Source organism: Abramis brama, assembly GCF_963993115.1.
Source record: "Abramis brama genome assembly, chromosome: 1".
In the NCBI taxonomy this organism is placed as follows: Eukaryota; Metazoa; Chordata; class Actinopteri; order Cypriniformes; family Leuciscidae; genus Abramis; species Abramis brama.
Genome location: NC_139963.1, coordinates 56,002,031 through 56,026,283, shown reverse-complemented (window position 1 = coordinate 56,026,283; position 24,253 = coordinate 56,002,031). Strand labels below are relative to the sequence as shown.

Genomic DNA, 24,253 nt, shown 5'->3' with positions numbered 1-24,253 from the left:
TTCTCCCTTTAAACTCAGATGATGACTGAAGAGTCTGTGATTTGTGTCTTGTGTTCAGTTTCAGTGTCTCCATCATCATCATCATCATCCTCACAGACTGAGATCAGTCCAGGCCGCTCTGTGACTCTCTCCTGTCAGTTGTATTCAGATGCTGGATTCTCCTGTGATTATTGGGTTCGTTCTGAGGGAATTGAGCTGTTGTGGGTGAATCAGGCTGGTGTTGATCTGAAGACAGACTCCAGATATCAGATATTATCATCATCAGATCAATATCGCTGTATCATCATCACTCTGACTACAACACTCCAGAATGAAGATGACAACAGAGAGTGGAGATGTCAGCTTACTCACAGAAATCAACTCCAGACCTCAGTCAGATACACTGTCAAGTATTCAGGTGAGAAAACACTCTTTTCAGACAGATTTGTCAAAACTTTCACACACTGGCTCTACTCTTTCTGATGGCTTCATACGTTTGGCAATTGTAAAATATTAGTGGTCAAAGTCATAAACTGCATAAAAATCCTTATAATTCTCAATATTGACCTCCTATGGGTCATACTAGGCTAAAATAGACTCTTCTGATTCATGCAATATTTCATGTATGACCCATGAGGGACGTCAATATTGGGAATTATAAGGATTTTTATGCAGTTTGAGGAATTCTAAGGCTTAATAATGTCCTTGATTCAGGAAAGCTGAAGGTTTATGGGAAGCAGCTCACTGTGTTTCACTCTCATATAAACCAGGAATAAATGATACAGTAACATCTCTCTTCTCAACTACTGCCACTGTAAGCTGTGATGATTGAACACAAACTGCATGTCATGATCAATATGAAAATATGATGTTAATGTCCTGATGCGTCTGAACATTCATCTTCTGCAGCTCCAGTCGCTTCAACAACACTGACTCCAGTCAGAAGCTCAAACTCTGAGAAGACATCAAGCCGAACTACAGCAGCAGCTTCTACACAAGGTTCATGATCACATGATCACTGTCACACATCATCAGTCTCTCGCTTCAGTGGTTTGCACTGGCTCTCACAGACTGCTTTATCATCACACATATTATCTACAAAAAAAGCTCTTTAGTCAGATTTGTCAGTGAGTTTGATGCATATGACCGGTCTTGTACAGTCTGTTGTCTGATGCAAAATAATCATAATATACAGCTAGTGTAACTCACGCCACTCACATGATAAATTAATAAAATCATAGTGAGGATTTATTAAACACAACTCATCCTATGTTAGTGTGAGCAGCTTTCAGCACTGATACGGAGCTGTTAGACCTTACCAGGTTTTTTTTACAGTAAAATACTGGCAACTGGCTCTCTCAGAGTGCTTTATCATCACACATATTATCTACAAAAATAGCTCTTTAGTTTTGTCTTCAGATTTGTCAGTGAGTCTATGACATTTTGAAACATATGATTTGTACTTTCTGTTGTCTGATGCAAAAATAATTATAAATATTATACAGCTAGTCTCACGTCATCCCAGGATAAATTAATAAAATCATAGTGAGGATTTATTTTTGTAAAAGAAATGCCTTGACATTGTGTTCATGCATTAAAATATGACATATTTCTATTTCCATTTTGTTTTTAACAGTTGTAACTACAACTACATCAACTTAGGCCGTCTGAATCCACTTTTGCTAGTTTAACGACAGGAAAAATTATCTGTGTGCCAGCGCATGATCTAAAAGTGTTGTCCTTATTCTCTCTGAGTAATGGGTGTGTTTTGGGCGTAACATGAAATAAACCAATCAGAGTCTCATCTCCCTTTAAAGGGTCATGACACCCTAAACCAAAATTTCTGAGATTTTAACAGAGGTATGTGTGTTAAACACCATTGAAGACAATGTTAGCATCTGTTAGATTTAATAGTAGGGGGAAAATGGTTAAATCTTATTTTTTATACGCTATTTTCGTCTTCCGGGTTTAAAATCTTCATTGTGTTCACGTCACAGGCTATGACGTGGCAGAGCACGATAGTACTTTGATGACTCATCATCGGTGTCTCATAATTATTAATGAGACTGAGTTTTTTATCCAATGAGAAGACACTGTCTCTTAATTATTCATGACACCACATACGTGGAACTTTCCAATGACAGACATGTCAAACTGTGATATCGCGTAGTAGATGAGAGAGGCAATGATGGGACGCGCGTTTGTTTTCGTGGTGCAAAAGTTCTAGTGCATCTTTCCCCGCGATGCTGCCCGGGCTAGACTCCGGCCATCAACCACGGACACATCTAAACTATGTGTGTGTAGCAACTATTCATCGGGAGAATGGTGGACTTCGGCCTTGTACACCAGTGCAAGTTTCGTCTTGCGAGTGATGCGGTCCCGAGGACTCTTCTATCGCCTCAGAGGTGTGTGTGTGTGTGTGTGTGTCTAATGCCTCGTTTCCACTGAGCGGTACGGTACGGTACGGAACGGTACGCATTTATTTGCGTTTCCACTATCAAAAGTTGTGAATAGTACCAAAATGCCGAACCGTACCGTACCACTTTTTAGGTACCCTTCCATTGGGGTACCTAGCACAGTGGAACAGTACTAAAAGGTGGAGCTAGACTCACTGCAGGACGTTGATTGGTTGACAGAGAATCGTCACTTGCGCGTGCTACAAGAGGAATGACAACATAAGAAGCGCCATTTTTTAATATACAGTTTAATATAATACTACTGGTACTGTATCACGAAATGTAATTTTAAGAGTTTTTCGGGCGAGAATGTAGTTGTTTAAAGCTCAAATCTGTGGTTTATTTATAAAGATGATTATTTTTTTCCCCGGTTGTGAGATCCATGCGTTCAGCGGGCGCTCGGCGCTCATGTTTCCCGGCTGGATGAGCCTTTCCTCGGCTAGTCCTCGGCGTTCGTCGCTGACTCCGACGGTAGTGGTTAAACATAAGATATAATTCGTTTTGTGTAGACCTAACGGGCGATCTTTGGTCTCGTGAATATATAATGAGTTCCCTGTCAATCGTTTTGGCTGAGGGCTAAGTTTAGTTTCATATTAACGTTATTTGTATTACTTTACTTGTAATGTTAGACTAGAGCGCTGCATTTGGATATTTGACTGAATTGTTTGCTTTATTTCTTATTGTATAGCTTCTTGTACTTTACTTAAACTTTTATATAGGCTATTATTGATAAAACTGAAATTTTACAAAAAGAAATATGGTTTCTTGTCATTTTTTATTACAAGATTATCACTGATGTTTATTGCAACATTTGTACAAATGCATATATTGCCTGGAATATGTTTATTTTATTTATTTTTTTAAACGAAAAGAGGTAACGTTAGGGTTGTGTTTTAAATTTCGTTTTGTTATAAATAGAATAACGTATAACATGCAGTGAATAATCAATATCAGTTGCGCATGAACCACATTTGTGTCCCTATAATGTTTAATTTATTTAAACGAAAACGAAAAGAGGCAGAGTGGAGTTTTATAACATATTTCGTTTTATTGTTGCTTAAAATGTACATACAGAGATAACCAGAGTAACAGAGATAACCGGAGTAGCAGAGTGAGCTGAGTGACGCTTTTAAGAACGCGCTGTACCATGTAGGAGTCGCATGGCAAGTAGGCCTACAAACTTTGCGTACTTGATATTGAGAAAAGCCTAATGTCGGCGCTTGTCTTCTTGTGACAAACATGTCGAGGAGCAAGAACAAGATCTGCTGTATGTCATCCATTGTAGTTTACTATGTTCTTCTTCGCGCGAAAATGACGTTGATCGAAACACCACGCCTATCAAGTAAGGGTACTGTTGGCAGTGGAAACGCTAGCCAGATCATGGTTAACAGACCCGAACCGTACTGCTCAGTGGAAACGAGGCATAAAATGTAACCCTGACCGTTTTACTTGCCTTCTGTTAAATAATCACTCGTTATTAAAATTTAGATATTTCGATAATACCTCAATTGTATGGAACGTATGCTTAATTTGTGAAAATTTCTATGTCACTGTGCATCTTTATTATGTGGGTTTAGGGGGCGCATAGATCTAGGATATGTACTGAACATTTTTTTTTTTTAAGCGATTTTTTATTTTATTTTCAAATATATGCATTTATAGTGTGTATATAAACAAATATATATTTTATAATGACATAATTATAAATATACATGTGCATTTATAAGTTTTAAATACAAATATAAGGTGTCAGTGTATTTCATTAGACTATAGGTGTGTTCGACATCGGCTGGATGTAACCGATCAGAGAGAGTGCGTGCAGGCGGGGAGGAGCTGCAAACAGAGATGTGAAGTCGGACACTTTCTGGTTCCCGTAGTGACCGCTCACGTGGTGTTTGCATACTTTACCACAGCTGAAGTGAAATAAATGCAATATTTGCCAAATAATGTTTCAGAGACATTTTCATTCAATACTTTAAATGTACTGCTTCACACAGCGTCTGTTTTAACAAGAATAAAGTTCAACATAAGCTACTATCAATGAAGTGGAGTCTACGTTTTTTAATCAGTTTTATTTTGATAAACATGACACAATATAACATCGCAACTACATGAAAAGAGTGTTTACTGTTATAAAAAACTGATTTGTGCGATTTAGAGGAACTAAAGGTTAGGACTGGACGATTTTGGCTAAAATCATAATCGCAATTAATCAAACAAGTTACCTCGATTACGATTATTGAACGATTATTTTAAAAAAAAAATTCCTATGTCACTGGCAAGGCTTATGCTGTAAATACGTTCACGGTTATTTTTTCTAATGAAAGAGTTAGGGATGTCCCGATAGGCTACCACTTTTTCACTTCCGATATGATACCGATGCCGCAACTTTGGCTATTTGCCGATACCGATATCAATCTGATATCTTTATTTTATTCTAATACTACTACTAATAAAATATATGGAAGCACTTTGCTCAATTAGCCACATAAAAACATCTCACTCAAATGGAGAACAAATACTTCTCCAGTATATAGTCCACAACAACAACAGTGGATAATGAAAGACTGCCACCCTTTATTCAAAAGGCCTTGAGATATGTTTGGTAACCTGAATGAATTTAAAATTAATTCGCTATATTTCAGATCAATATATTTGTTTCCTTAAAATTTAAATTAACTTTAACTTCTCATCTGAATTATAAATAATTTATTTCTGTATAAAATAATACTACCATTAAAAACACATTTCTTTTTTAATCAATGTAGAATGTGTAACTTAAAAATAAACAGATTAGTGCTCTGTTTTAGGACAAGAAATGAAAACCAATGCAATATGATGAATGTCCAAAAGATGAGATCATTTTTGCTTTTTGATAATTTGATTTAAAAAAAATGGACACAGTGTGTGTGATTTTGGTTGGGTGACAGTTGTAGGTCACAGTTTGACAAAAGCACAATGTTTTACACAAATATAAGTAGGCTAAACACTTTGCAGTTTTAATGATGTCCTGTATGAACAAATTGACGTTGATGTTATAATGACGAATGATGTTTTTATGTTTCCACTGTTCGATCGTGCGCCTGCCTCTCTCTCTCTCTCTCTCTGACACACACACACACACACACACACACACACACACACACACACACACACTCCAGCATTGCAATCTTGACATCGCAGCCTGTTCATTATGCTGCGTTCACACCAAACGTGAATAGAGCGTCAAATTCGCGTCTATTGCGTCTAGTTCTAGCTTAAACATTTTGAATCCATTCGCGCGAATCCAAAGCGAATAGGACGCGCGTAAGCGAGCGTTTGAAGCGAAATAGATGCACGTTCAGGGACGGGGCGGAGTCACGTGACTGTCACACGCGGTAATATTTTTTTAAGGGGAAAGTACATTAACACAGTGGGCGGAAATATTAATAGGATTAAAAAAACGAAATAACCGACTTGGTAAAATTACGTCGGTTATAGGCTCTGAATTTCGGTTTCGATTACTTTTCGATTAATCATCCAGCCCTACTAAAGGTGTTTGAATAAACACGCAAAACATGTGATCGTTGTCATGCAATGGATCTGGCCAATCGTGGAACAGCTGTGTCGTCATCAGAGCTCCTGCAGCCGCTCTTGAGAAGCTGCGCTGGCTGAGCTCTCCGGCTACTCTCGAATCGCTCTCGCGGTACTTTGATGGCACACGTCACAGTCACGTGGCGTCGGCGCTGGATCAAGTCGGACAAAATTTCAAACCGGCATGCACTGCTTCAAGTCAGCCGCCGATCGGTCTGCGCAGAGCTGCATGAAGTCGAACAAGCCTTATAACTTTGCCAGCTATAAACAAATCTAGCATTTCCTCACGTTTTACCACTGATTTTTAGTGACAGTCGATGACAGTTTCCCCCCCCCCCCCCCCCTCTCCCCCCTCTCCCCCCTCTCCCCTCCCCTCCCCTCCCCTCCCCTCCCCTCCCCTCCCCTCCCCTCCCCTCCCATGCAACCATGCGGCTGGATGCAACCAAGCGGCAACCTCCCCGTCTCTCTCTTGAAACCATCACGGAAGTGAGTTAAACTGCAATTCGTTGACTGGCCGCTTGAGGCTGATGTCAAAAGTGAGTCAAATCTGTATCTCCCCCATGTTAAAATGCCAAATTTTACAGCAGAAAAAAACGTGTTTACAGCCTGGTGTCTTTATGTGGCTTTGGTCTATACAGCTATTTTTGCCCTTCATGACAACTGTGAGGGGGGTGAATTTTTTTATAACTCATCCGTTTAGTTGATTAATATTTAAAGTTCTGCATAATTAAGGGTGTGGCCACTTGAGTGACAGGTGGGTTGTCGCTGATGTCAATGTCACGAGGTGACGAAATTCCAACTTTTTCCCTTGCAAGGCGGAACTAATGTTCGCCGAGATTGCCTCCCGCCGGACCCATAACAACGGAACACTGGGCTAGTTCCGGGTTAGCGCAAAATCCCCGCGAATGGGGTGATTAGCCAAAATCGCCGGCAGCTGTGCACGAGGGGATTGAAGCCCCGCGATTGGGACACGTTGCGATTAGGGGAGGATAAAAGGAGAGAGTACAGACCAAAGGGGAGGTAGTTTTTGGGGACTGTGTATCTCGGAGGAAGCGTGAGCGGTGGAGAAGAGGAAGTGGGGCTGGCAAACGGGCGCGGCACTGTGAGTTTGGGAGAGAGAGCACGCTGACTCAACCGGAGGAAGGAAATCGCTGTACAGTAAGATCGTTTGTGAGAGACTGTGAGTAGTCCAATCGATCTCCATCTTCTCTCTCTTGTCTATGGGACTCCCTGATGTGAATGCCAGGTCAGAAAATGGGCGACGGCCATCTATATATGTATTTCCCACTGAGTGCTGAATTGCAGTGATGAAGTGATGTGATGCACTGTCTTGATGTGAAGTGTGAACTTAAACCCGCTGGATGTCCATTACTTACCCGAGTTTTCTATCATGTTCTAAGACGTAAGAAGAGGCTAACACTGTTGTACTCCACAGATATTTGAGTGTACTATCTGACAGCCCATTGTGAAGAGGGACACGTAGGTGAATGCTTAACCGACTGCTTTGCAGTAAATTCCTCCAGCCGTAAGTTCTCTGTCTGTCATTGCTGAAGAAGAGGATTACGTGCCTGTATATTCATCTGTCTGCTTTGCAGCGAACTTCTCCCGCCGTAAGCTCTGTGTCTGCCAGCCCTTCAAGAGGATTTCATACCTGAAGACTCACCGACTGCTCTGCAGTGAATTCCTCCAGCCGTAAGTTCTCTGTCTGCCACCTGTAGAAGAAGAGGATTACGGGCCTGTACACTCACCTGACTGCTCTGCAGTGAAGCCCTCCAGCCGCAAGTTCTCTGTCTGTCACCTGTAGAAGAAGAGGATTACGTGCCTGTACACTCACCTGACTGCTTTGCAGTGAAGCTCCCCAGCCGTAAGTTCTCTGTCTGTCACCTGTGGAAGAAGAAGATTACGTGCCTGTACACTCACTTGACTGCTCTGCAGTGAAGCCCTCCAGCCGCAAGTTCTCTGTCTGTCACCTGTAGAAGAAGAGGAGTACGTACCCGAAACACACACCTCAACTGTTTCACCACAGTTCCTCCGGTCGCAAGTCCCGACCCGTCCTCCCCCTGGGAAGAAGAAAGGAGTACGTCACCCGAAATACGCACCTGAACTGTCCTGCAGCAGCCTCCTCCCAGTCGTGAGCCCCGACTCGTCCCTTCCGCTGGAAGACAGCGAAGCCACTCACCAGAGCACCCCCTACACTGCACTCTGTGGGCCTTCGGCGGGTCTGTAGGACGGAACGACCCTGCCCAGAAGACACACCATTTTAAATCTCCTTATCCATTTTTATACTCAATAAAATACTGAAGTCTTGTTGTCTGTCATCCTTGCCTGACCTCTGTCCGACTCCCCAAGGGTGGTAACGGGTCCGAGGGGGTGGGTGCAGCCTGATTGGCCCGCCCCGACCTGTGACATCAATGCTAGCCGCTTGTCTGTTGTTACTAGCCGTCACTTCACCTCAGCAAATGTTGGCTGCTGAACTTGCCATCTCTGCCATGTTTTGTGCTTTTTTTTTCGGGATTATTTCATACAATTGAATACACCCATTAAGTAACGTTAACTTCGCCCACGGCTTAGGATTGTTGTCGTCGAGTATCGTTCGAGAGAACAACCAGCGCTGTATTTCAGTTCTACCAGAAAGACTCGGGAGAATTAATACTGTGACAATGAACATTTATTTAGAGCTCAGCAAACAATCAAAAACTTTGGCGTAGGCCCCGTCCGTAACTCGCATTCCGAGGGTACGGAATCTGCATATCCTGCCTGAAGACGAAGGCAGGGGCGCAGCCCACCCCCTGCGAAGTAGGGAAGGGGGCCATCTGGTGGTGGTGGGGTGGAAGGAGGAAAGGACATCCTGGCATCTTCAGGATGTAGGGGAGAGCCCGTCTGGAGGTATAGGAGAGGATGGAGGGGAGGACCCAACATGGTGGTGTTGTGGGTTGAGGAAGGGTCCCGTCTTAGTGGTGGTTGGGGAGGATGGAGGTGGTTGAAGCGACAGCATCTGCGAACTCAGACATGAGTAAGTACCACCCTTTTATAATGGGCTATTAAGATATGATTGGATAGATAAGAAGGTAATAAGTGACGAGAACGATTAAGTCTTCCTGGCAGAACTTGCGCTAGGCTTCGGTTCTACCAGAAAGACTCGGGAGAATTAATACTGTGACAATGAACATTTATTTAGAGCTCAGCAAACAATCAAAAACTTTGGCGTAGGCCCCGTCCGTAACTCGCATTCCGAGGGTACGGAATCTGCATATCCTGCCTGAAGACGAAGGCAGGGGCGCAGCCCACCCCCAAAAATAAGGTGGAGGAATAATCCACCAGGACGGGGCCCACCCCCCAAAGAACGGTAGAGGAAGTATACCCACCGGTTGAGAATCCTGAAGTTCCTGAACATAAAGAGAAAAAAAAAATATATTAGAACTTGTGGAGTTTTTTTTTTAATATTTTTTTTATTTATTTATTTTTATTTTATATTATTATTATTATTATTATTATTATTATTATTATTATGAGGGCCACAGCTAACTTATGATATAACGCGTGGACCACATGCCATCTCTTGATACTGACACATGGGCCACAGGCCATCTTTTGGTAAGTCACATGGGCCACAGGCCATCTTTTGGTAAGTCACATGGGCCACAGGCCATCTTTTAAAAAGTCACATGGGCCACAGGCCATCTTTTAGTTTGTCACATGGACCACAGGCCATCTTTTGATTTCAGTCATATGGACCACAGGCCATCTTTTAATATGTCACATGGACCACAGGCCATCTTTTGATTTCTGTCATATGGACCACAGGCCATCTTTTAATATGTCACATGGACCACAGGCCATCTTTTGATTTCTGTCACATGGACCACAGGCCATCTTTTGATTTGTCACATGGACCACAGGCCATCTTTTGATTTCTGTCACTTGGACCACAGGCCATCTTTTGATTTGTCACATGGACCACAGGCCATCTTTTAGTTCTGTCATATGGACGTCTGTCCATTTTATGTTACGGTCACGTGGGCCACAGCCACCTTTGGATCTGTCACGTGGGCCACAGGCCATCTTTTTGTTCTGTCACGTGGGTCTCAGCCACCTTTGGATCTGTTGCATGGACCACAGCCATATAATGCATATAAAGCCACTTGGCCGAACACCACCACCAGAGTTTAAATAAGAATTTACCTGGACAGTTACTGGAGAGCTTGCTGAGCTTCAAGGATAGTTTTTAAATCTGGTCTTATGTAGGACTTGAAAGCTGAGGAAGACCATCTTCCCAGCATCTTGATAGCTGAAGTAGAAATGCCACTTTCAGCTGCTGTAGTGGCTGCCCCGATCCTGAAGGAATGACCAGTATACTGGGAGGGAGATAACTGCAGCTTTTGAGGACAGAAACTAGATGAGTCCTGAACCAGGCTTAAGAGAGAGATGCTACGTTAGGTAGGAAAATAGGGGAAGTGATCAGAGGATCTAGGGCGGATTTTAGGAATTTAATCATAGATGAGAAGGGACAAAATGTATTGCCAATTTTAGAAATTGTTAATGTGATACCAGAAACTTGAGTCAGTTGGAGTGCTTAGAGTAAAGAAATTAGGTAAGAAGGTGAATCATAAAAAGAAAGACCACGGGCGAGATCGGAGTGTTAGATCTGAAGTAAATTCCCCTGGATGAATGTATGTGAAGTGAACTGACGGTCTTTAGAAAAGCTTCTTTGTTATTACGATTGAATCTTTCTTTATCTTTCCTGATAAAGCAGCGTTTATAAGCGTGGCTGCTTTGTGTACAGCCGTTACCTGGGAAACCGCTATTTCTGCCGCTCCTAAAGCGCCTCTTACACCCAGTCATGCTTGGGGAAAAAAAACGTCTTAAACCGTGAAACCGGTGTAATTTAGAAAAATACCGTGATGTGGATTTTTGGTCATACCGCCCAGCACTACTGAAGACCCACCACACATCGATTTTGTAATTGCAAACGAGGAAGGAACAACCGGCCGTGATCAGGATGGGAAATAAAGGAATCTGAAAAGAAAAGTGAAACATTATAAACAATTCTGCAGAATATAAGCTTTTAAGGTGTAGGGAGCCACACCTTCAGTGATATACAGTCTAGCTGGATTGAGCAGAGCGACTAATTACATGATCACTGTTAGAGGACGCAGTGTGATGGAAAAGGGTTGCTGAAGGGCAGAGTCACCTGAAGACTAAAGTGTGTAGCTATGGCATAGCAGTTGTCAGAATGTGCTCGCGCAACCTTAATCATGAATTTGGAGACTACTGATTGCCAGATAAACATCTCAGGAATAGCATGATCGTCTAACAAGAAGATCTGCCTTAGTGATGCAACCGAGCTTCGTTAACACATACAACATAAGTTTTGCCACCACTTTGAACCCAAAAGGATGTTAGCAGCCGCTATAGGATAATTTCTGTGGAGCGCGAATGAACGAAGCCTGAGCAGGCTCGGTAATTCATCTGACCTTTGCTGTTCCAAATGTCCAAAATCTGAACGGATATGCACCCTTCGTCTAGCTGATCGGATCGCCTTATTAGCACTGAGTGGGCCAGTTATAACAGACGAGAGAGATAAACGCCCTGCCTTGAAGAGATACATAGGTTTTTTTTTTTTTTTTTTTTAAATACGACCACTAAATCTTAATCTCATTAATCTTAGTACGATACTTACCTGAAGTAAGGTGACGGCATACCGATAAGATACAACCTCAATCACACTTGATATTCTGTTGACTTTGAGCATAGAATCTATTTCTCAGCAGCGCAGCGCACGCCTGACATTACTCTCGAGTTGCTCTTGTATGAGTGAAGTTTTATTCACAGCCGAGAGATCACTGGCCATGGCAACCGAGGGAGTCCCTTGAATAAAAAAAAAATAAGTGAACATTTAAATCATACAGATGAGTAAATATGTCATTCGAGTCTTCTTGACTGTGATTTGTCTGGTGATTGGTTTGAATTATATGGTCTAAAATATAACTGTTAGTTCTACTGTGTTAAGCACGTTTTGGCAAGTCTGTGACATTTGACCTGAGCATTCTAGTCTGCCTTTGTACATTTAATATCAAATACCTATAATGTAAAGATTTCTATGACACATATCGGTGGATTAAGTAGACGGCAAGAAAATTTGTATTACAGCGATTGTACCATATTTATGTTAGTGAAGAATTTAAATGCAAGTATTAAAAGATCTTGATATGAGAAAAAAAAAAGAAAGGAAAAAAAAATGAATGTATATAGATATATAGTGTAGAACAGTTTGTAGAGAATTATCAGCACTGTAAATGTATCATTTACTTCCTTTGTATTAAATACTCCTGCAACATATATATACCCATATAAGTCCTACCCTTCATAACCATGTCTGCTATGGCATACGCATAACATCCAATTACCAACTTCTGCTTCAACGTCAGCTTCTTTATGATATGGACATATTTACATGTATCATTTTCAAATTTGTACAACCCTTTTTTTTAATTTATAACTTTCCCGGCGGTCGGGAAGTGATTTGGCAAAAACATCTCCATAAATGCCGAAGCAATAACAAATCAAAGAAGGGCGTAAAACAAGTTGAATAGGTAACTTTCTGCTCCTTTAAGATGGAAGGCACTCTCACATGGTGAGTGAGCAGATGGGGAGCGCAAACTGTGAATATGGCATATACATATAAAGCCGATTTAATAACTTAGTTGCTCTTAAGCTTATTTTAAATCTATTCAGCAACCCAGCTGTTAGTATTTTGCAACTAACCATAAGAGCGTGGGATCGACAACGCTGAAAATAGATTAGCACTGCGCTGTGGAAATCAGTTACATTGTTTACACTTGCTACAACCATTCAGCGAGCTATCCAGCCCTACTTTTTAAAACGTTACAGAATGTTGCGTTGCAGACTGCTGTACATTTGATCTTTACCACTGATGAAGGGAGCAGAAGAGCAAGTTTATACTTACCTGAATGAAGTTTAATCATAGTAATGGGGACATGTAAACAGTGGCCGCTGGAAGCGCCTACCAACATAAAAGCCTAGAAAGTGGAACTTGAACTTGGAAAACCCTGTGAGGAGATCGTCTCTCATGAGATTTAAAGCCGTAGCCGCCACATCCTTGTTTCCTACACAAAGCGTGTCGCACTCGCGCACCGCGAAAGTTGCTGAGATCAAATCAACGATATGACTGTTATGATTGGAATCGAAACGCGAGTGAGTGAACGCCGGTGTCGGTTGAAGCGACAGCATCTGCGAACTCAGACATGAGTAAGTACCACCCTTTTATAATGGGCTATTAAGATATGATTGGATAGATAAGAAGGTAATAAGTGACGAGAACGATTAAGTCTTCCTGGCAGAACTTGCGCTAGGCTTCGGTTTTCCTCTGTGAACATGCACTAATGGATGTCTGACAATTTCGTTGCTTTTTGGAGTTTTCAGATTTAAAAACGTCAATAAAGGCTCGTTCGTTCTGCTCTCACGGAACAGATATAGATTATAATATGCTTATGTACCGTCAGATGAAATCATGCAGGCGTCGGCACTTTCTCCGTCCATGCTATAAATGCACATCCATGAATGAGCGCAGATTTTCTAGCGCATTTACTTGAACTTCATAGGCAATATATCTATGCTTTAACCCATTTGAGAGGCGGCCAAAATCAGAATTTAAAATGGACTGAATAAGCTCTCTACGAACTTGACGAGCGATGCCGCGCTGACGGACCATAAGAAAGAGTGACTGACGTGCACATAAATCACTGTCACACACACACTCTCAGAGTAATATTAAGTTACTGACTAATACATTTTCAACTAGCTAACGTTAGCAGAATAGTACAGAATCACAATACACAGTCTCACTTGTAGCCGTGTCTTTTAAATATTATAATATATTTCGAAGGGCAAAAACAGGAACTTTTAATTGGCTTTACATCATCAGCTAACTCGATCACGTCGAGCCATAGATATAAACGGTGTTTATAGATATATCATAGATATAAAACAGTGTTTATAGATATATCATAGATATAAAACAGTGTTTATATCTATGACGTCGAGCTAGGTGATTTCGGCTCCTCAGCTCCACTCACGCCCCGCCTGTTTGCCTATTTTCTGTTATCCGGGAGTGACGCGAGGCCAAGATGGCGACGGCCGGCTCCGCCTACTTTAGGCTTCAAAAATGCTCTTCAGAAACCTACGGGTGACGTCACGGACACTACGTCCATATTTTTTTACAGTCTATGGATGCAACCGATCGGCGAGAGTAGCTGCGTGCATGCGGGGAGGAGCTGCAAACGGAGACGTGAAGTCGGACACTTTCTGGTTCCTGTAGTGACCGCTCACGTGGTGTTTGCATACTTTACCGCAGCTGAAGTGAAATAAATGCAATATTTGCCAAATAATACACAGATGTTTCAGAGACATTTTCATTCAATACTTTTATGTACTGCTTCACACAGCGTCTGTTTGAACAAGAAAGTTCAACATAAGCTACTATCAATGAAGTGGAGTCTACGTTTTTTAAGCAGTTTTAATTTGATAAACATGACACAATATAACATGACAACGACACGAAAAGAGTTTTCACTGTTATAATAAACTGATTTGAGAGCTTTAGAGGAACTAAAGGTGTTCGAATAAACACGAAACACACGTGATCGTTGTCATGCGGTGAATCCGGCCAATCGTGGAACAGCTGTGTCGTCATCAGCCCTCGTGCAGCTGCTCTTGAGAAGCTGCGCTGGCTGAGTTCTTCGGCTACTCTCGAATTGCTCTCGCGGTACTTTGATGGCATACGTCACAGTCACGTGGCGTCGGCGCTGTATCAAGTCAGACAAAATTTCTAACCGGCATGCACTGCTTCAAGTCAGCCGCCAATCGGTCTGCGCAGAGCTGCATTAAGTCGAACAAGCCTAACGTGAGCTAGACTTGAACTGAAAGAGGGGGGTGTCGTGACCCTTTAAAAGCCAGATGTGGATTCGCTTAGGCCTGTCGCGATAGTCAATAAATCAATTAATCGCACGATAAAAAATGAGCTCGATAATTTTTCCGGCCGCGATAATTCCATTTGCATGCTTGTTTGTTTTCCTCGTCTCTCTCTCTCTCTCTCTCTCTACCAAAGAGACTGGATGACCACTCTCAGTTCCTTAGTGAACTCTCTTGTCAGTTGCATGGTCTTTTTGGGGAGGCGGCGCCGCGGCGCTTGTCAGTCACATGGTCTTTGTATGGGAAAGGAATATGCTTGCGTTGACTGCCGGGAGAGAGAAAAGACGGTAGTTGTGAGTTGGAGGGGAAAAAAAGAAAAAGATGGAATTGGTTTCAAAGCCAAATGCGACAGCGAGCCCGATCTCATGAAAATGCGTATCTATACCACGAATGTTATTTCTCGTGCCATTTATACGCCCAAAATAGTTTTTGCGTGCATATGATACGCACTTTATGGCGTGTAATACGCACGCACTCCTCACCCCTAATCCTAACCAAGTATTTTCAGTGCATAGCATATACACGCAATAAAGTGTGTCTCCGTCTTCCCGACAGTAAATTACACAATCACTCGGGCGTTTAGTCGACAAAATAACAGGAGGACAGTGCAAAATGCTGTGGTATCCTGTTGAGGCTTTTTTTTATTTGTTTACAAAGGTCCTAACCGGCAGTTTTGCCTGTTATGGAATGTATCACTATTTATGTCTGAGCCTAATGTTTAATATTTTTTGAAGTGCAATTTTGTTTACATCCATTTTATTTATTGTTTTTGGTATTTATTCAAGTGAATTTTTTTGTTAACAGACACTGAGAGTCCATTGCTTTTATTGTTTTTGGTTGTTTTGTAAATTTTTTGTGGATATCTAAAATGTTTTTCCGTTTTCAATGTTTAATATTCTTAAGAAATAAAAGTTTATAGATCTTTGAAAAGGTGTACCTGCATTATTATGCCATTATCATTATATTAGATGAAAATGGTCTCAAACGACAATATTATCATTTATCGCAATAATTTCTTGGACAATTTATCGTCCAGCAAAATTTGTTATCATGACAGGCCTAGATTCGCTATTAACATGACAGAATTTGCTTGCGTAAACACTGAATGCTTCTCTAGCGAGGAAACGGATCTGCTCGTGTGTGAGTTTAAAGTTGTTTGTGTGTGCAGGGTTCTCAAGTTTTATCAAAAGCTTGGAGTGAAATCACATGCGGTTAGGGGAGGAGCCCTAATGGAGCCCCACCCCTGCCTGTCCCCGCCCCCCAATTTTATCCATTGTTCATAATTAACCAGCACAAACTGAAATTATAACAATTGGTAAATCTGATAAATGACAGAGCAATTCATCACATCAAATTTACTCTTTAATGTTATATTTCAAAAATACAAATATACAAAAATTACAAAAATATAACAAATTGCTCCAAACAGTTTGGAAAAACAAATCTTTTTGCATTTTGAATGTGTCTAGTCGAAATGGTATGATTTATTGTGTGGTGGGACATTGTGAACAGATGACATATTAGAGTATTAATGTGTGTGTGTGTGTGTACACAAGAGTACACACTCCAGCTTATGAAATGTGTTTTGTGTTGTGTTGTAAGTGTTTGTTGCACATTTTGATGCCTTGATAATAACAGGGGTAGGGATATAAAAATATAATATAAAATATTACCCAGAGCACTCTGCTTTTGTAGCCTTAATGTAACTAGAAAGACTATTAATACAGTATAATATATAATTTAAAATAACACGAAGAAATACATCTTCATTCCTTCCCATACCCACTAACATTTCCCTTAGTTTCAGATAACGTAAGCTAGCCAAACTGAGCCAAAGCTTCTGGCCTGGTTGCAAAATACGTTAGTTGTAGAGTTTTTGACTACATCAATAATAATGTATACGATGGGCTATATATTAAATGTATATTAAATGTTCTAGCCTAAAAATGTTAGACGAGCTTTCTTCCAACTTACCTTCTCCATCACGACGTGTGTTCGCGCGATGTTGTTGGTTACCTAGTAACGAACGTACGGTGGCCGAGAATGTTCCGTCAACTTCCGTGTGTTCGCGCATCTATGTTGCCTAGTAACGAACGCAATCTGGCCGAGATACGTGCTGGCGGCACGCCTGCGCCTCGTATACAACGTTATAAAGCTTGCAGGACAACTTGGTTGGCATTGCCTTTTCAGCGTGAGAAATACACGGTGTGGCGTGCGAGCGTGTGAACTGGTTGAATTGCGTGTGTCTCACGGCCAATGCGTGAGACTTGAGAACCCTGTGTGTGTGTGTGTGTGGTTAAAGGGACAATCTACGGGACAATCTACGGGACAAGCCGGATTCACAATATCTTTATGTACACAAATTGTGTAACACAATAATAATCTTTTACACTGTGCACACATTTATTTGCTATTTAAACAACGTGTCGCAGGACGTGAAAATGAAAACTGTTTACAGCTACTAGCAAAACACACTTGTGTCTCGCCTGGCGCTGTATTGCGTGAGGATTTATTACCCATATAGAAGTTTGTAAAATGAATGCCTTGACATTGTGTTCATGCATTAAAATATGACATATTTCTATTTCATTTTGTTTTTAATAGTTGTAACATCAACTACAGCAACAACACTGATTCCAGATATCACAGCAAACTCTCCGAAACCAGGTGTGTATGAACATCATCCTCATTTGACCGACTCATGGAGTTTTCTAGAATCAGTTTCTGAATCCTCTCTGAATTTTTTTTCTGTGATGTCAGTCAGGTTTTTTTTTTTGTCTGTGTGACTCCGCCCACTGCCAGTTCAGCCAATAGTATTCCTACACCCCGGGATCTCAGATAGCAGGGTAACACACCGGAGCGTATCGCAGCCATCAAATAAACTGGGTCAGAGATTGCAGATTCCACACAACCTAAAAGCCTCTGTATCCATCTAAACATCTGTATGAACAAGAGCTTATTAAAACATGGATAAATCAACTCATCAACTTACAGTGTGTAAGTCTCCTCGGCTTTCATTGTCAATTGCGCGCGTTCTGTTGCGTGTTCTCAAACTGGCAACCCGTGTGAGTGTCGAGTCTGAGGAGGCGGGGAAACTACGATCTCTGATAATTTGAACACAACTCATCCCATGTTAGTGTGAGCAGCTTTCAGCACTGGTTCTGTAGCTCTGGACTACAGCAGTTTGTAAAATAAATGCCTTGATATTGCGTTCATGCATTAAAATATTATATATTTATATTTCCATTTTGTTTTTAACAGTTGTAACATCAACTACAGCAACAGCACTTACTCCAGAAACCACAGCAAAGTCTCTGAATCCAGGTGTGTGTGAACATCATCCTCATTTGACCGACTCGAAAATGTTTCATTTGTAATCTTCATCACTTTCTAATTCCATTCTCTTGTACATCACCAACAATCATAAACATGAAAACTAATACCGTAATGTAAAAAGTAACTGTCATTAAATGTCAGACACATCATTCTCATCCAGACAATCCTAAACCATCATGTCACATTTGTAACGAATACGACTCTGGGTAAATATGAATTAGCTCAAGAATATGGGGAATCTTGGGAATATTAATATTTATGACTCATGGTCATAATTCATAAGTCGCATGTACATTTATTTTATCAATTATCGAGAATACCTTGTCCTGTAACTGGTTTGACCAACCTTTAACTCGGCCAGCGAGTAGATGTAAGGTCAGTACAGTTAAGAAGGGGTATTCACAAACTCCACTAAAGTTTAGGTTCTGGCCACGAACATTAAACTTTATTGAGTTTATTAATTAAAACTACTGAATGTAGTCTAATATCGAGCTTGTAGCTTAAGATCTTTTGTTTCATTGACTTTAGAATGGTGGGCTTTCAAATACAGAGACAGTGAAAAGTATTTATGAATTTTAATAAATGCAAAACTAGAGATTATATGAGCTACGAATATAAACGTACGTAAAAATGCAAACAATAAACAAACAAACATATAACCAAACAATAACATAAGTGATCAGAATGAAATTAAATGAAAGAAAGAAATAAAAGAGAATAAAGAGAAGAGAAAAGCTAGTAATTATTACATACAGAAACCTAAGTTCGCGAGACAACCTGGAAAGCAGTTTTATCAGATAAGGTTACCGTCACTTGCACGTTTGTTCTCTGTTCGGCGCGAGGCTGAGGCAGGACAAGAGGTGTCGATCCTGTTTCTGTTGCGTCTTCAGGTGCCGCGAAGTTTAAAGGCTCACTGGATGTAACATTACCGAGAAAGTTCGTCTTCCGTGCGGAAGAGGTTGCAAAGCTTGGTTGCAAAGACGGCAGGCTTTTACATGACGCGGGCCATGTGTCCCAGAGGCCGAGGCGAGGGCCTGTCCAACCGGAGCAGCGCTGCACGTGGAGAAGGAGGAGGAGGAGGTCAAGCAGGATCGATGAGAGAAGAGAGAAGTGGGGGTCTCGTCCTTTTAACAGACAATCTGTTTACGCCTTGTTTGTGACAGAGCGAATCAAAACTTCTGATCTGTAGCGGGAAGACGTCTTCTTTGTGTGAAAAGCAACACGCCCCCTTGTATCATATGTCTTCTGAGCGAAATAATTAATATTTCCTCTTAAGATTATACATACAGAATAATACATCTTACGATAATACTATGTGCGGGACTGGTTGAATTAAAACAGGACGGTCAGACAGATACCAAGAATTACAGGTAGATATTGGACACACATAACATTACGTTCATATGCATCATTACTCACAAATAAAGCTTGATTAAACACACAATAAAATGGTCAGTATTTCCGTTATGGCATGTGAAGACACTTGAGAAACACAGGAATACATATCAAACATTTGAAGAGTTTTCTCTGAAGAGTTTCATGTGTGTTAAGGTGTTGGAATGTTGGCTTGCAGAGGAACTGGATGAGATGCAGCTTTGGGTCATAAAGTTTATGACCAGGTTCGAGTTACAAGACACTATGGAGTGATTTTCTTTCAATGAATCTTCGGAATTAAAGATTTTACTCTAGCAAACCACACCTCTATTATAAATTTGTAATGAATGGTAAAATGAAATTTTACTATGTGGAAGTCCATATATGGAAATGTGCTTCAGTTGCATCTCGTGGTGGGTTTCTGGTTGAAAGCCCACGAGTGTGTGTGTGTGTGTGTAATGTGTGTGTGTGTTTGTGTGGAATGTCACGAGGTTGTAAAGTTGGGGAGAAGGTCGGTGCTGGCAAATTGGTCCTCGTGGGGCAATTATTAACCAGCAAGGACAAAGACGATGTGTTTCTTTTTATCACATGATCCGCTAATTTGAAAAGCAGATGCCATTGTCGCTACACATTCATTTAGTGAACATATGAGGTACAGTCTGTTAGTGTACAGATGGCTTTAATACATACTAATTTCTATAAAATCATCATCACAAGCATCAATTTACATGATAAATAAGGATAATTATGCTATTGAATGTGCCGTGTTTATGTATTTGGTTAAACACAGTAATATAGTCCTGCTGAACATTTCTCTCTCTATATACTCTCTCTCTCAGTGGTTGTGATTGTGATTGTTGTTGCCGCTTCATTCGCTCTTCTCCTTCTGGCTCTTATTCTCTGGGTGATTTGTAAAAAAAGAGCGGGTGAGTTTTTCATATTTCATAAATCAATGAGTTAACAAAAATAATGTTTCTATTCTACAGCACTAGATTCTTCTAGACTCTTTTAAAAACTGATTGTCATCTGCATTAGAGACTGTGTGTGTGTTTGATCATAAACTTTCCCGTGACATTATGTTTCAGGCAACAGAAGAGGGACTGGTGACTCTGTGGTAAGTATTGCAGGTTGATCCATGAGTTATTAATGTTCATAAGGACTGACCCTGAAATATGACACTCTTATTACTCAGATTATAAAATGTCAGGGTTCTCAGCAGACAGTTCTGTCAGTCTTGTCTTAGTTTAATCTGTCTTTGTTTGTGTTGTGTTTGAGCACATGGCTCTGTCTTTATTTGTGTTGGCCATGTGTTCCTCTTGTCCCGCCTCCTAGTGTCCAGTGACCACGCCCTCTTGTTTAGTCGTTGGCTGCGTTTACACTTGGCATTGCAACCTGTATCTGGATGTTGTCCACACACACATTGAAAAGACAAGTGTAAATACACTTCTGATGGGAATGTTATCCAAATCAGCATGTCCAGGTTCAGAGATAGTCGAGGACGCATTGTGATCGGATCTCAGTGTATGTAATGTAAGTACATTCACAGGTGAACGTCACACAACGTCTCGGACCCATACGTTTCTCTGTACTGTTTCCATTGCGGCATCTATCCACATTATTAGTACTTGCAGCCTCTTCATCCTCCTCATTTTGCAAGATTTGTAAAATGTCCGCCGACTGAAAACAGTTTTTAAAAGAAAACCCATCACTTCAAGTCGACTTTGTACCAGAGCCATTTTTCGCGGGAATGCGAGATCCGATCTGTTATCCAGATACAGAAGCCACTTGATGTGGACAGGTGTAAACGCACCGTGTCCTGACTGGCTTATGATACGATCTGCTTGATCAGATCACGGTGATCGCATGTTAATGTCAAGTGTAAAAGCAGCCGTTGAGTCCTCGTCAGTCTGAGTGTGTGCTCACCTGTTGTTTGTCTGAGTATATTGCCGAATGCAATGTTAGTTTCACTCCCTGTCTGAAAGATGGCGTCTGAAAATTGCAGCTGGTCGTCAGTTTGTGTGTAAATGTACATTTTTGATCAACGTTTTCCACTTATGATGCCATTTCTAGCGAGAAATTACTATTGGTGTCATTAAATATTCACAAAGCTCGCTCTATTTTGCTGTAGATCATTAAACCATAACACTGCCTCAGAAGTCTGTCTGAAATCAGTTTTGTGAGGAGGCTTCGTGTGCAAACGCTGCCTGCAAAGTCATTGTCTGATAGGACAGCGAGGCATCAAGTCACTGCCTACGTTTTCAGATGCAGCCATTGTGTTTTCTTTCCCTCACGTTTTGCCAGTTCGTTGTAATTGAGGGGCTGTTCACACGACACCATTTTCAACCAAAAACCTAAAATTTGTATGCGTTTTGGCCGTTCATTTACACGACAACGGTATTTTGGGTGCCTGAAAACGCTAAGTTTTGAAAACGGTTTCCGTGTAAACAACTAAAATGTGAATCTGGGAAGACGATGACGTCATGCACATGCATATAACGTGTTCAATCTATAGTGTTTCATCACCATCTAACAGCCTGGTAGCAGAATACAGCGTTTTTAGTTGTTTTCGCGGATCTGTGTGAATGTCGTCTGTACACGGAAAACCCAAAGGAAAAACTTCTCAGTTTTAAGCATATCGTTTTCGTGTAAATGTGCCCTGAGTGTGTTGTGCTACCTGTGACCAATTGCCCATTGTTCTAGTTGTGGATTTCATCTTGTGTTGTTCCTGTTGTGTGGGTCGAGTCAAGTCAATCATCCTGTCATGTTACAATAGGATCTGTCATCATAACGTCATGTCTGTATAAGTGATTTTCACAAAACATTTATGTGAAATTGCCAGGACACACGTTTTACACATATATTACCTGAACATCTGCAGAACCTGAGGAAAATATCATTGATGAATGGCATTTAATAGCTTGATTTTTCCATATTTCCATTGATTTTTAGGAGCAGACAGATGATGGGACTTATACTGAAGTCATCTTCTCTCAACAGGATAGTTTGTATTTTCCTCTTATATGCAGTTCTTCTTGATTTGTGTGATTATATGCAGTTCTTCATGAATTGAGCTCAAACAACATGCTGTAATAATCGTGGGTTGAAACAACTGTGATGTTCATTCAGGTTCGCTGTGATGATAAAGTGACTTATGCGTCCATCAGAGGAGCAAAAGCTGGAGCTCAGGAGAACTGCAGTCAACTTTATGCCTCTGTGAACAAGAACAAATCAGGCAAATAATTATACAAAACCCACATGAGCAGAGGAATATCAGTCTAATATAACTCAATCCTAATGGGTTCATTCATTGTTAATACTTTCAATGTCTTTTACATGTTAACAAACACATTGTAATGAATTGTTGTCTTTTGTCCTCTTTGTGTTCTGGCTTTGAGTTCTAGCGCTTCCAGAACTGTTTTAATAACCTTTGGTCTTTATTTTTAATTTAACAATGTGGAACTAGTGTGACTACATACTTTCAGGAGTATTTTCAGAGCGGTGAACTCACTGTTGAGGTTTGGGAACATGTTTCTGCTGTGTGTGAGAACTCTGTTAGTTTAACCACACATGTTATTAGAGAAACGTGTGGTTAAAGAAGAAAGAAAGAAGAGGAACTGACATCTTAACCCACACAGAACTGATCATCTCTGAACCCAGTTTGGACTGAACCTGCTAAAACAAAAATAACTTATTTAATTGATAAATACAAGTATTTAATAATAATAATAATAATAATAATAATAATACATAAGTCTTATATAGCGCTTTCCAAGGAACTCAAAGACGCTTTACAAATGAAACAAACAAACAAAGATGAGAGTGCTATTATAGATTGTAGGCGAGCTGAAACAAGTGAGTTGTGAGCAGTTTTTTGTAGGTGGTCAGTGAGTCCGAGTTTCTGATGTGGATGGGGAGTGAGTTCCAAAGGGTGGGGGCAGCGATGGCGAAGGCTCGGTCCCCCAAAGTTCGGTGCGTTGATTTGGTGATGGGTTTGAGAAGGTTCAAGTCGGCAGAGCGGAGGCGTCGGGAGGGGCGGTGCTGCTGTAGGAGGTCTGTGAGGTGTGGAGGGGCCAAGTTATTGAGGGCTTTGTAGCTGATGAGCAGAACTTTGTAATGGATGCGCTGTTGTACAGGTAGCCAGTGAAGCTGTTGAAGGACGGGGGTGATGTGGTCTCTGGAGCGGGTGTGGGTGAGGAGGCGGGCAGCAGAGTTTTGAACATATTGCAGTTTTTGTAAATCAGAGGAAGGGAGACCATACAGGAGGGTATTGCAGTAGTCGAGTCTTGATGTAATAAATGCATGGATGAGAGTTTCAGCAGCAGATGTGGAGAGGGTGGGGCGTAGGCGAGCAATGTTACGTAGGTGGAAAAAGGCAGTTTTGGTGATATGACGGATATGGGGCTTAAATGTGAGTGTGGGATCAAAAATGAAACCAAGATTTCGGATCTGGGGAGAGGTGGTAACTGTATGGCCATCGACAGATAGAGTGAAGTTTTGGGAGGAGGGGAGGTGTGATTTGGGACCAATGATGATGATTTCCGATT

The 24,253-nt window shown here is 41.1% G+C and overlaps 2 protein-coding genes and 1 long non-coding RNA gene across 4 annotated transcripts in view; 2 read left to right on the top strand and 1 right to left on the bottom strand.

Annotated features, from left to right (window-relative positions):
* The window catches only part of LOC311074188 (uncharacterized protein), a 47,642-nt gene that overhangs the window by 3,893 nt on the left and 19,496 nt on the right, over positions 1-24,253 (top strand). The window contains exon 1 of one of the 2 annotated variants that reach the window (XM_084100588.1): positions 22,746-22,968. The exons of the other annotated variant lie outside the window; for it this stretch is intronic. The gene's annotated coding sequence lies outside the window, so the exon portion shown is untranslated. Of the gene's footprint in view, positions 1-22,745; positions 22,969-24,253 lie in introns of those variants that run through there. 2 annotated transcript variants of the gene reach the window in all.
* LOC311097547 (uncharacterized protein) lies at positions 22-23,107 on the top strand (the record flags this gene model as incomplete). Its single annotated transcript, XM_084137320.1, has 8 exons — positions 22-397; positions 889-978; positions 17,604-17,666; positions 18,261-18,323; positions 20,549-20,635; positions 20,795-20,823; positions 22,659-22,710; positions 22,836-23,107. The coding sequence occupies 8 exons, from the start codon at positions 22-24 to the stop codon at positions 22,844-22,846; spliced, it is 771 nt and encodes a 256-aa protein (XP_083993446.1). The 3' UTR covers positions 22,847-23,107.
* LOC311074440 lies at positions 8,659-12,680 on the bottom strand. Its single transcript, XR_014604296.1, has 2 exons — positions 10,191-12,680; positions 8,659-9,394 (listed from the first exon to the last, which is right to left on the bottom strand). It is a non-coding gene; the product is annotated as an uncharacterized lncRNA (long non-coding RNA).